General features: G+C 40.5%; 2 protein-coding genes across 2 annotated transcripts in view; both read right to left on the bottom strand.

Moving 5' to 3' along the window:
- LOC123253629 (zinc finger protein 208-like) overlaps nucleotides 1–12,567 on the bottom strand; it is a 274,976-nt gene that overhangs the window by 68,148 nt on the left and 194,261 nt on the right. The gene's annotated exons all lie outside the window — the stretch shown is intronic.
- ZNF185 (zinc finger protein 185 with LIM domain) overlaps nucleotides 4,360–12,567 on the bottom strand; it is a 47,180-nt gene continuing 38,972 nt past the window's right edge. The window contains exons 15-20 of the mRNA XM_044682603.1: nucleotides 11,727–11,813; nucleotides 11,374–11,571; nucleotides 8,938–9,042; nucleotides 8,055–8,132; nucleotides 6,888–6,993; nucleotides 4,360–4,458 (exon numbers count right to left, since the gene is read on the bottom strand). Coding sequence (XP_044538538.1) covers nucleotides 4,360–4,458; nucleotides 6,888–6,993; nucleotides 8,055–8,132; nucleotides 8,938–9,042; nucleotides 11,374–11,571; nucleotides 11,727–11,813 — 673 coding nt within the window. The remainder of the gene's footprint in view (nucleotides 4,459–6,887; nucleotides 6,994–8,054; nucleotides 8,133–8,937; nucleotides 9,043–11,373; nucleotides 11,572–11,726; nucleotides 11,814–12,567) is intronic.

Raw genomic sequence — 12,567 nt, forward strand, 5'->3', positions numbered from 1 at the left:
TTTTTTGTGGTGGCAAAAACCTTGGAAATTAAAATGATGTCCATCAATTAGGGAATAAGTTGTGGTATATGACTGTAATGGAATAGGATTGTATCATAAGAAATCACAAACAAGATGATCACACGCAAAAAAAACCTGGAAAGACTTACATGAATTGATGCAAAGTGAAGGGAGCAGAAACAGGAGAAAATTGTATGCAGTAACAACAGTAACATATGATAATCAATTGTCGATGACAAGTATTATTGATAAGGCAAGGATCCAGGACAATTCTAATGGACACAAGACAAAAAAGGATATCTACCACTATACAAGGAACAGATGAAATCTGAATGCAGACTGAAATATAACACTTTTTGCTTTATTTTCTCCATGATTTTTCTCTAGTGTAAGCATTATATGTCTTGTTTCACAACATTATAATTAAGGAAAAATATATTACAAGATAATATATATACAACATATAATATCTACTTTCTTGAGGAGGGGAGAAAGGTGGAGGATGGGAAAGCACATGGATTGCAAAATGTCAGAAAATGAATATAAAAATTATAATGTAATTAAGTAATATGCAATATAGAAAAAATAAGAAAATAAATGAAAATTTAAAAATATCCTGGAGGAATCAACCAATAAATTGAACTGAATCCAGATCATTATCTTGGAACAAACCATTACTCATAATTGTTCAGGCATAAGATTTGTGCTTAAATAACTAACAAACACTGTCCATTATAGATGCCATCATACAGAGATGTCATAATCTCTGATCTATATGGAATGAAAAGTTTTCAAACTAAAGAAATGTAGCAGCAGATGAAAATCAGGTGGGAAGGAGATGATGTATATATTCCTATAGTCCTCTGAACTTTCGAATTTTTATTGAAGATGTTTTCAGCGAGTTAACAGATGATGAGATTATATCCTAATAGTTTTTTCCACTACAACATAAAATCCATCTGAATCCCACTGAAAAACTTGAGAATTGAAGATGAGGTGATGATGATGCTTAAAATGAATCTAGAGTGAATGAATTTACATCTTAACACATATTCAAGTATAAAACTCAATTATATTCTCATGTATAAAATTCAGTGTATATTCTCATGTTCATATAACATAAAATACAAAACAATAACAGAAAAAAGTAGTACAACAATTAGAGACATAGGCCAGCATTCCAAAATCTGAAAATTTATTAAAATTGTGATAAGATAAAAGGGGAAAAGTTCCAAGTGAAACATAGTAAATATAATAAAAAACAAACATAATAAATGAGGGGGTTCCTAAGTGACAGTGAAACAGATATAGCCAGTCCCCAAAACTGTTAATGGCAATGGATAAGTCCCCATCCTGGCTTTTGTATACTTTGTACACTGAGTCTGAAGAGAATAGAGACTGTTGAGGTCCAAACACCAACATTCCCCACACTTTGGCCTACATGGGCTGCTACTTCAGAAATTCCCTTCCACGGTAACTGCAAGTCTTCTTTCTTATGGACACAGACCTAAACCTCCAACAATAACCTTTTTTCCCCAACTACCTTACCCATTTCCAGGTTTAAAAAAATCCTCCAAATGGATACTCTGCTTTATTTCTTTATTGTGGGGGAGAAGGAAGTATGCTGCCACATCTGGGACCCTAAAAGCTAAATCCCTATCCTGAGCTAAGTACAACCCTGCCCACTTATCTTCCCTTCACCAACTTACTAGAAACCCCCAGGTTTCTGCACCTACAAACTATCTACTCTAACAAAAAACCCAAAGCTAATGAAAAACTGGATAAATCAAAAACCTAAACCTAATGAATAGTTGGATAAATAAAAAACTAAATCTAATGAAAAGCTGGATAAATTAAAAAAGAACTAACAAAAAACTGGATAAATCAAAAACTTAAACCTAGTAAAAAACTGGATAACATAAATGCCTAAACTTAATGAAAAACCAGATAAATAAAAAAAGCTTAAATCTAATGAAAAATTGGACAATTCAAAAACCTAAATCTAGTAAAAAGATGGATAACAAAAAAACTAAACCTAAGAAAAAGCCAGGTAAATAAAAATCAGAGCTAGTGAAAATCTGGATAACACAAAAATCCAAACTTATGAAAAACTAGATAACACAAAAACCTAAACCTAAGAAAAAGCTGGATAAATTAAAAAAAAACCCAAAGCTAATTAAAAACAAGATAAATTGAAACTTAAGCCTAATGAAAAACTGGATAAATAAAAAATATGAACCTAGTAAAAACTGTATAACATAAAAACATAAACCTAATGAAAAATTGGATAAATCAAAACCTTTTTTTTAAACCCTTGCCTTCCATCTTAGAATTAATACTATATAAGGGCTAGGCAATGGAGGTTAAGTGACTTGCCCGGGGTCATATATCCAGGAAGTGTCTGAGGTCAAATTTGAACCCAAGACCTCCTGTCTCTAAGGTCTGGCTCTCAATCCTCTGAGCCACCTAGCTGCCTCCATATAAACAAAAAGCTTTGAATAAAAACTGGACAATACCAAAAAACCCCAAGCCTAATGAAAAACTGTATAAATAAAAAACCAAAGCTAAATAAAAACTAGATAAATAAAAACTTAAACCTAAAGAAAAACTAGATAAATCAAGAACTTTAATGAAAAAGTAGATAACACAAAAACCTAAATCTACTAAAAAGCTGGATAAATAAAAAACCAAAGCTAATTAAAAACTGGGTAACACAAAAATTTAAACCTAATGAAAAACTGGATAAATAAAAAAAACCACAGCTCATTAAAAATAGTTAACACAAAAAGCTAAATCTAAATAAAAACTGGATAAATAAAAAAACAAAAACCAATTAAAAAACTCAAAGCCAATATAAAGCTAGATAGAGCTAATTATCTTTGTAAAACACATTTTTAACTGAGTTAAATTTGAAGAGATGAAGGAAATAACTGTAATAAGAGGAAACAGTTGAACTGGAGATTAAGGAAGAAGGGTCCATCTTCAAGATGACTCTTAGCAGGCTGATTGAGGCTATAAGAAAAGGAAAGAAAAGGAGGCCTGAGATCTGAAATATGGGGATGGGGGGAAGGCATTTCTTCCTCCAATCATCACTAAGGGCCTGGACTGAAATGGAATGAATATTATGTCTTAAAAAATACTAGATATTAGTATTTTATTTAAAGTTGTATTACACAAACTGCACTAAATTTTGTGGTTGGATGCCCAAAGAGAAATTAAAATAGCTTCATGGAGGAACACATGGCATTTCTTAGGACAATAATTCCAAGGCTATTCTAGGAGTCCTTCAGATAAAACTCCTTTGAATTAGGAACTATCTCATCACAAGTAGAAATATCTGGGGGCCTTCCCCCATTTAAATACTGTTCTCATAGTGTGACTGTTCTACTGAGCAACTCTTAATAGTGGATGTTGGTAATCAGTACTTTACAGCTTTGTTATTTGTTGTTCAGTCATGTCCAACTCTTGGTGATCCTACTTAGGGTTTTTTTGGCAGAGATACTAGAATGATTTGACATTTCTTCTCCTGCTCATTTTACGGATAAGAAAATTGAGGCAAATAGGGTTAAGTGACTTGCCTAGGGTCACACAGCTATTGCGTATCTGAGGCCAGATTTAAACTCGAGAAGAAGAGTCTTCCTGACTCCAGGCCTGGCACTCTATCTACTGTGTCAACTAGCTGCCCATTTTACAGTATAGACATCTGAAATTGGAAAGTGGAGGTAGTTAAATCTGAAAATATTATATGTATTATATATGTATGCGTGTGTGTATATGAGCACTTAGCTCTGCAGTTCTATGATCTATCCTCCAAAAAGGGTAAAAGGCAAAAATAATGGAATCTGTCATGAAGACTCCCTTTAAAAAAAAAGACCTAGCACAAAGGGGGTTGGGGGATGGGGAACCTGACCTATAAAAGTATAAGCTAAGCAAGTAATCCCTAATCACTCATCTTTAATGAGGTATGTGCCAATGGGCATATATACCTACTCTCTCCAGTAGAAAATCCATTATAGACAAAGACTTACTACTCTGTAAGCTCATCAAGTTAATCAGGGGATCAACCCCTTATAGTAAGATTTATTTCAAATGAATGACAGCCTGTGGACAGCCTGGTAGGCAGGTACACTGGTAGTCCCAAGCTACTAAAAGGAAAAGAAAGGCTGAGTAGGTTTTTTTGGGAGAATGTATGGCCCCAAATACCAAGGAATGAAAAGGCCCAATCTATAGCAGAGGGAACAACCACACTAATAATATATGATTCATGCATCCAAAGTACCTCCCAAATGACCTCAAAAGAACCTCATATTCTAGACCCAAAGAATGGTTATGCCACCCCTAGGCGAGGGGCAGACCCACCTAGAAGAGTCTTGAATAACACTGGTCACAGTGAATAATTCCGTTGTGGATGTACACCTGGTCCAGCATATTGCCCATCTTCCTTTTACAAATCCCACACTGCAAATGAGATGAAGAATGGTTATGGGGTTAGTAGAAATCCAGCCCTAAGTAAAAATGCACAGAGTGGACCAGAATCAAATCGACTGGATGGGCAGGAGCCATTAGGTAGTTGGTGCTGGTGTGACATCTCTACCATTAGAAGCCTTCCTCTTTTTAGTCCACTTGAGACAGTGAACAACATAGGGGAACATCATATGAAGTCCATTTGTGGGGTGATGGGTCACTTTTGACTCAGAAAAGGAATCTGGAAGTTGGTGCAAACTGTGTCCTGAAGCTCTCACAACCCAGTTGACTTCTGTGACTAAAAGGACTCCCAAATATTCTGGGCATCATCAAAGGTTATTTATGGGAAAAACCCCTAGCAAATCATCTTGCTCTTCAGGAGTGACTTATGGGTTTATATAGTCTATGGGGGCCAGAAGCTGGACTACCTCCCACCAAAATATCACCCCTACCATTAACATTTCATTTTTGGCAATCAAGAAAACTTGACTTTCAAACCTCAGCTCATTAAAACACTAATCCATAAGTGAGGGGGGGCATACCTTGAACCCCTATGGGCTATAACACTAATAATCAGTGTTCTGATTTAATATTTCTGATTTAATAATAACTGAATTAACAACTCAGCAGGGACAAGAATCAGAGACTCTTAAAAATTTTTTTTAACCTTTATTTTCTGTCCTAGTATGGGTCAGAGGCTGGAATTAACTAGATCTTCTTGACTTTGACGCTGGCCTATATAATAAATATGTTTATGTCTATATGGGTGTATTTTCTATATGAAAACTTTATACCAATGTGTTCCCACAATCTAATTGTTTTTTTGGAGGGAGTAGGGATGAAATATCATTATTAGTAAAAATAAGCAGCTGCCATTTATAGCCTCTACTGCTGCTGACCCTGGGTTCCTGTAGGCGGTGCCAGCACATAAGCTTTGATAGGTCCTCCACCAAGCTGGTAAGTACAGCCAGGCTAGAGCCCACTGACTATGAAGGAGAGAAGGGGAAAGAAATGAAGGCAGAGATATTGGGGCTCAGGGATATAATCCCATTGCATACTGCCCTAGTTAGACCCCAAGGTGGAAGTTCTCTCCCCACCCCCATGTTATAGAAGTGATGGAGACACTATGCAATAGCCTGAGGATTTGGGGGTGCCTGTCCCCCTCAGAGCAGCTACACACTCCTGGCCTCATCAGGCTACTGAGCAGTACACCTCCTAGTACATTCAGCAGAGGAAAAAGAAAAGGAGTGTAGTGAGTTTAGTATCTGAAGCCCAAGGAAGATTGAAGGAATCAACTGGTCAAAAGCCACAGAGTAGGTAAGGAGGAACAGAACTGAACAAAGATCTCGGTTTAGCAATCAGATCAGATGTCAATAATGATATGAGAGCTGTTTCAGTCAAATGGCGAGGGAAACTCAACTGCAAGGGATCAGTGGGTGGCTTATTTGCAAGTGTAGGCATCCATTCTACAACCAAAGCTTGGGCAAGTGAAGCAGTGAAAGTGAAGAGCTGGGACACTTCTGGATGACCAGGAAGGGCCAAAAGAAGCCTGTTGAAGGCTTGAGAGAAACTTGAATATGTATGTAGGCAGATGGGAAGAGGCCAGTGGCAAGGGGAAATGAAAGATGCATGAGAGATATCCTGAAATAATCTGTGAGCAGAGGTAAGGAAAAAAAATAGTTGGAGAAGAGGAGCTTGAGTGCCTTTCCCTCTGGTGGCCTTAGTCTTCTTAGAGAAGCAGGAGCCCAGGGCATTTGCTGTAAATGAGGAAGGTGAAGGGGTTGGGTTGTGAGGGAGGGGAAGAGTCTTGGCTCAATGACTGTGAGGAAGAATGAAATAGAGAGCAAAGTCCCTGGCTGGCTGAGAGGCAAATCAAGGTGATGGCAGGTCTGGTGACTTGGCCAAGCCATTTGTTGGGGATGCAGGAGCAATCAATCCTTCAGTCTCTCCTGGATTCTATCCTGCACTCAGAGGATCCTTATATGTAGGGAAATCTTGGCTTCTCAAGAACAGGGACCATGCATGCCTTTCACTCCACAGTCCCCACAAGCAGCCAAGCCACAGACCTTGATTCATGTTTGCTGACTTTCTAGTGCTGTTGCATCTTTTTCACTCATGGCCAATATGACTTTCCCCTCTCTAGACCTCCATCTCGTTCTCTGTAAAATGAAGATACCTAGATGATCCTGAAGGTTCCTTCTGAATCAGGGAGCCCACCAGAATCTAATGGCTATTGGTTCTGAAAGTTCTAAAAAGCCTATGGATCTACTTAGGTATATCCAGTGACAACTTCAGTTAGATAAAGGGCCTCAGCTTTGTATAACTTCTGGAGTTTGAAGAATTACCATGCCTTCCCAACAGGGAAGATGGATAGGGAAAGAGGGGAGTGGGTTTGGTGCTTTTTTTTGTAAAACAATCCTTACCTTGAAGCAATATTCATGGCAGCAGATGCCCAAGTGCTCCAGAGTAATTTTGGGCTCAGATCTGATCTCTTTGCAGCAATATGTACAGGTAACACCACCACTCATCCTAGGAAGAAGGAGGATATCTTGGTGTATGGCCAAGGGGCATGGACAGACAATGCCAGTTTGGTTGACTGGCTTCATATGGTTTGGAATCTGTTACATCAGTTGTGGGCTCAGTGCCAGGATCACAGTCTACCTACTTTCCCACTTTAGAGATGGTTAGGAGTTGGCCCAGAAACTTTTGACTGGAGGGCATGGGACTTGCTGGCTCTCCCCAGTTTTACAGCTTTGGCTGTAAATGTCTAGTTTTACAGCTGCTGGCTGAAGTGTTGAGTATTAGAACCAACACCTGCTATGCCAGATAGATGGCAACATTCCATCCAGCTCTGAGTCTCTGAAGAGGCATATTTCAGTGCATTCCTTTAAAATGAGTTATTAGTTTGTTTTCTTAAGCTGCCTCCTTCAAGGTTAGTCTGGCACCAAAGGTCTTCATTTCACCTTGGGCAATATTACTATGTTGATATTGGTGGCTACATTTATATATCTCTGTCTCATGTATTTATTCATGAATTAGCTCTACCCTCCTTCCCCATCAAAAGGCACTGCTCAGAAGAAGTAGGCTGAGGGGGCATGTGTTAGGATTCTCAGGTAAATGTCAGGGGAAGACTGTTACCCACACCCAGTGGTTAAATAGTTCCTAAGGACCCAGATCAAAGTACTGATAGATACTTGTAGGATGTGAGGCAATTAGCAGTAGACTACAGATTTGGTCTATTTTTTTCAAGATGGGGGACATGCAGCTAGATTGTGGAGGCCCTTGACTGATAGGCAGAAGTCCTTGTATTTTATTCTTCAAGCCAATGGAGAGTCAGTGAAGATGATTGAGTACAGGAGTGGTGGATGTATCTGACTTGTGTATTAACAAAGTGGCCAGATTGGAGAGAAGACATTGTGTAAGCATGGTGTCAAGCTAAGGCATGTAGGAAGTTACCCTTTTGGCATGGGACTGGTTAAAGGGTGGTTAAAAGGTAGATATCTGGTTGGTACATTCTTAGGACACTCGAGATTCCAGACAAGGGTTCTGTAGACTGAAACCAGGAAACTGAAAAAGATACTTTCTCTTACTTGTTTAAGCGTATAGAAGGCCTAGCATATGGTGGCTCTCGAACATTCATATACTCCTTCACCAAGAGAATATTTTTGCTACAGAAAGAGACAAAGAACAGAAATGTAGGCCAGAGGACCCCCAAAAAAGAGAGACAGACAGAAGACATTCCCCCCTTTTGCCAACTCTATTCTGAAGAGCCTGTACATTTCTTTCTAGGGGGGCTTGCAAACAATATAGACATTCTCTCTGGAAGCTTTGGCTACAAGCACTTTTATGATGTCAGGGCCATCACATCTTGGAAAGTACCACATACCAATAAAAGTCAAATACTTTTGTCAGTGAGGCCCCAACATTTCATCTCCAGTGGGGTGAGAAGGAAAATGAGGAAGTCAGGTTTTAGATCAAGATCCATGAATAGGGGCCCAGACTGGAGAGTCTGGACCTACTCTGGATCATAGAGGTCCAAAGAACTGATGAGAGGTCTTGGGTACTGAGGCCAAGCCAGAGATTAAAGTTCTTTCTAGAGGAGGCCAAGTTATATGACTTCAGCCCAAATCTACACCAAGACTACTTTATTATGTATTCAAATTGTTCACTCAACTTTGTAGGCCATGGCTTTTCTTGTATAACTTCTCTATCTGGAATAGACTGTGAGGGACCATCACAAGCTTCTACCAAGCCCACAGATGAGGGCTTGGCCCACAGAACTTGGATGGACCTTCAAGTGGGTAAAGTCACCAAAGGGCATTCATCACTGATCTTCCCAAGGAGTGGCCCAGCCAAGAAGAGAAGCTAAGGTGCTTCACTTCAGGCAACCAGCAGGGGAACCCAAATGCCTAATTCTTTTCCTTCCCTATGCTAGGACAGTTGAGACACAGACTAGGCTTTCTCTTTCCTTACTTGGAAGCATTAGAAGATGGTTCACAGTCCAAAAGTGAGGCACCGTCTTGAGCGCTAGCAGCTGTACCACCCATGGATGTTCTTTCCCCTGAGGTAGAGACGCTCCTGAGAAAGGAGGAGAGGTAACAGTGAGCACAGAAGCCAGGCTTCCAAGGCTCCACAGGGGCAAAAGTGTCAAAGCCTCAGCTGATGGTTCTCTGGAGGTTTTAAGATAATAGTAGCTGCCCAGTCACAATAATACCATTTCTTTTGTAGGGAACGTGTCCTCTGGGCTTTACCTGAGGGATTTATAAATCTTTTGTGACAGTCTTGGTAAGAGCTTGGAAAGGTCTTGTACAGGAACAGTTGGGGCAATAGACCAAAAGATTTACTCTTAGGGAGAAAGCTGTCCCTCCTGTCCAGGGTGAAGGGTCCTCCCCTGCCTCAGGGAACCAGCAAGAAGAAACAGAGGCCTACTGTCTTTATAGAAAGGAGAATGAACCACTTGAGCTGCCAAGGTTGCAGAAGAAACAGAATCAAAGGGGAGATGCTTTGAGAAACAGATGGGCCAAGGGCATCAGCACTTCTCCTAAGGGGCACTAACTCATAAGGATATTCAGAGCAATCTGAGAGATGAGAATACATCCATTATTTGACTGATTTTATATATGACATTAAGCAGAGAGAATACAAGTAGCATTGCTCAGGGCACCAGGAGCAGCAACAATAACCCCTAAGCTCACAGCTTTCCTGTGTTGAGTGTGGGTTGCTCCTGGATGCCAGTGTCAGACCAATACAGGTAATGATTCTACAGCAAATGGGGAAACTGAGCAATGATGAAAATTCAGAACCAGCATAAAATGGCCTGTCTGATCACCTCAATTAAGCTTAGTTATACTTTGTCTAGAGCCTGGGCACCCAAAGGCAGGCATCAAGATGTGTTACCTGCAAAGGGAAGTATCACCAAAAGAAGTCAGGAACCTCTCAGTATCAAATTCTGGGGTTCATTCTATCTGAGATGGCTTTGATGTTAGCAAGGTGCTTAGCATGGTGCATGGCACAGAGTAAGTGCTTAACAAATAAATGCCTGCCAACTGTTGACTGACTTGACCACTTTGCTGGAAAATGAACTTATCACTGCTTCATGTCTTTCCTTTACCTTGGAGGCCATGAGGGTTTTCTGTAATGGTTCTCTAACCCTGGGCAACACCAAGTGACTAACATAAGGAGGCTGGTTTCTTAATAAGCAAACAAAACAGAAACACTGACTCCAGTAGCAGTGCCCCCTTCAGGGCAAGTTAAGGGGAGGCCTGCACTAACTCTCAGTTTTAGTGACCTCTATGGGAAAGGTCTTTAGGCTCTGTAGTCCATTCTTTGGAATCTCCTTAAAAAGGTTACAGGGACATCTTTTGAGGGTGGACTTAAATTCTGGAACAGCCGGAAGTTATTTGGAGCCAAGTCTGGTGAATAAGCTCAGCATATAAGCTGGGAGATAGTGGTTTTTGGCTCCAGTCAGTGGAATGTTGTCATTATCAAGAGGACAGTGGATGGCCCCCCAATCCTGTCCTTCTTTGTTGAGCCTGGGTCCTTGCAAATGCTTCAGAATTCCTACTTCAGAACCCAAATGTTTGACCTGGTGGGATGAATTCATCAGCAACAATACCATCAGTGTAAAAGAAACAATGGCATAATGTCCTCCCATCTTATTTCGGTAGGATTCACATTCTTGCTCTCACGTGCCCAAGTTTTCCACCACAGACAATAACATTTTTTGACTCCCCATGGAAATACTATGTCTCATATCTCTCATCACTGGCCCCTATTTACCTCAAAAATATGTTTGATTTTCCAGCTTTCCTCAGTCTTATTTCCTGAAGGACTGGAGCCTGGCCCTGATCTCACCAGTTCTGGAAATTCAAGTCTTTATTCCATATGAGCAATAGCCTTTTCCCACCCCCCTCCACTTCCTTCTGCCCCTCACCACACCCTATGCATTCTTACTAGAGTTCACTTTGATGAATATGGAAAGAGCACTGGGAAACTAGGTTCAAATACTACCTCTGACACTAACTACCTCTAACACTGGGCAAATCAGTTAGCCTCTCTGGGCCTCAATTTCTTCATTTGCAAAATGAAGATGATATGGTCTCTGAGGTCCTTTCTAGTTCTAGTCCTTTGATCTTATGAGCTTCCCAAATCACCTGCCCTCCCCCCCATCACCCTCAGCAGATCTGTCTTGGTCCTGTGGCTCCCCAAACCCCACTATAAACATCCAATGAGACTCATCCCTCCTCTATTTCCTTGAGCTGTGTGAGAAGGCCAGTATGATAGAGAGCAAATACAGCTACAACTGGGGTGGGAAGAAGCAAGTCTTGGGAGAAGATTTCTACCTAAAAGTACCTGAAACTTGCATTTCAGCTTTCTTTTGGAATTCACTAGTCTTGACTCACCCCTTACCTTCTGGAGCTGGAATCTTTTCTACTGCCCTTCAGAGGCATCTGGAGGCCAGGGTCTGGAGTGATGACTCGATAGTCATTGTAGCGAATTTTTGTTTCTGGGTGGGTGCCATCCTTGGCTCCAACACGTCCAGTATTGTCCCATCTGGCTTCTCTGACTATGGTGGTAACACTTCTCTCCTCATAACCAGAGAGGGAGCTAGGAAAGAAGAAAACCATCCATGGAGCCCATATCCCACACTATGCTAACATGAATGAAAATGTAATTTACAAACAAAAACTACTATCAGGATTTTTGGGGTGCATGAGTGTTCAGGGAATCCCCCTCCTCCCTTTTTTTTGCTCCAGGCTAACCTCTTGTGGTCAGATGTCATCATATCTTCCACATTGGGCAGAGTTTCAAATCTCTGGTTGGCAGTGCCGGCAGAGGGTGCTGCAAATCTTCAAGAACAGAACAGGGTATGAAATCGAGTTCATCTAGTCCAAGACTTTCACTGTTCATATAAATGGGGACACTGAGTCCCAGAAAAGGGAAGGAATTTGGCCAGAAGTCACACAGGTAGTGGACTGAAGAACTCATTTAGGCTTTTTGTTGTTGAGTCTGTTTGGTTGTGTCTGATTCTTTGGGTCCCTGTTTGTTTGTTTTTTTTTTTTTTTTGGCAAAGATCCTGGAGTGGTTGGCACAAATACTTTAGCCTTAGGCTGTTTCTCTTCATGGAGATGCCAACTCATAGACTTGGAAGGAGCTGTGGCCCTGAGAAGTCCTAGCTTCACTTCTGCCCCTAAGTCGCCATGTAACCCTGGTCAAGTCATTTATGTATACCTTCTTTGGACCTCAATATCATCTTCTGTAAAATGGGGGTGAGCTTAAATGGTCTCAAAAGTCCTCAGTAAATACTCGGTATTCATTTGGTGCATGGCAAAATGGATAAGAACTGCTTTTAAGATACCCTCCCAAGCCTCAGTTTCCTCATCTGTAAAGTGGGGGAATTAGACTAAACAATAAGGTATAATATGCTTTGAGCTGATCAGGTAGCTTGGTATAATAGAAAAAAGCATTGGACTTGAAGTAAGAGAATCTAGTTCAAATCCTAATCCTGCCATAAACTGTGTGCCCCTCATCAAGAAACTTTCCCTCTCTGGGCTTTATTTACTCATCTGTAAAATCTAAGAATTGGAATAGATAGGTTGGTAC

This window comes from Gracilinanus agilis, chromosome X, assembly GCF_016433145.1.
Source record: "Gracilinanus agilis isolate LMUSP501 chromosome X, AgileGrace, whole genome shotgun sequence".
NCBI lineage: Eukaryota > Metazoa > Chordata > Mammalia > Didelphimorphia > Didelphidae > Gracilinanus > Gracilinanus agilis.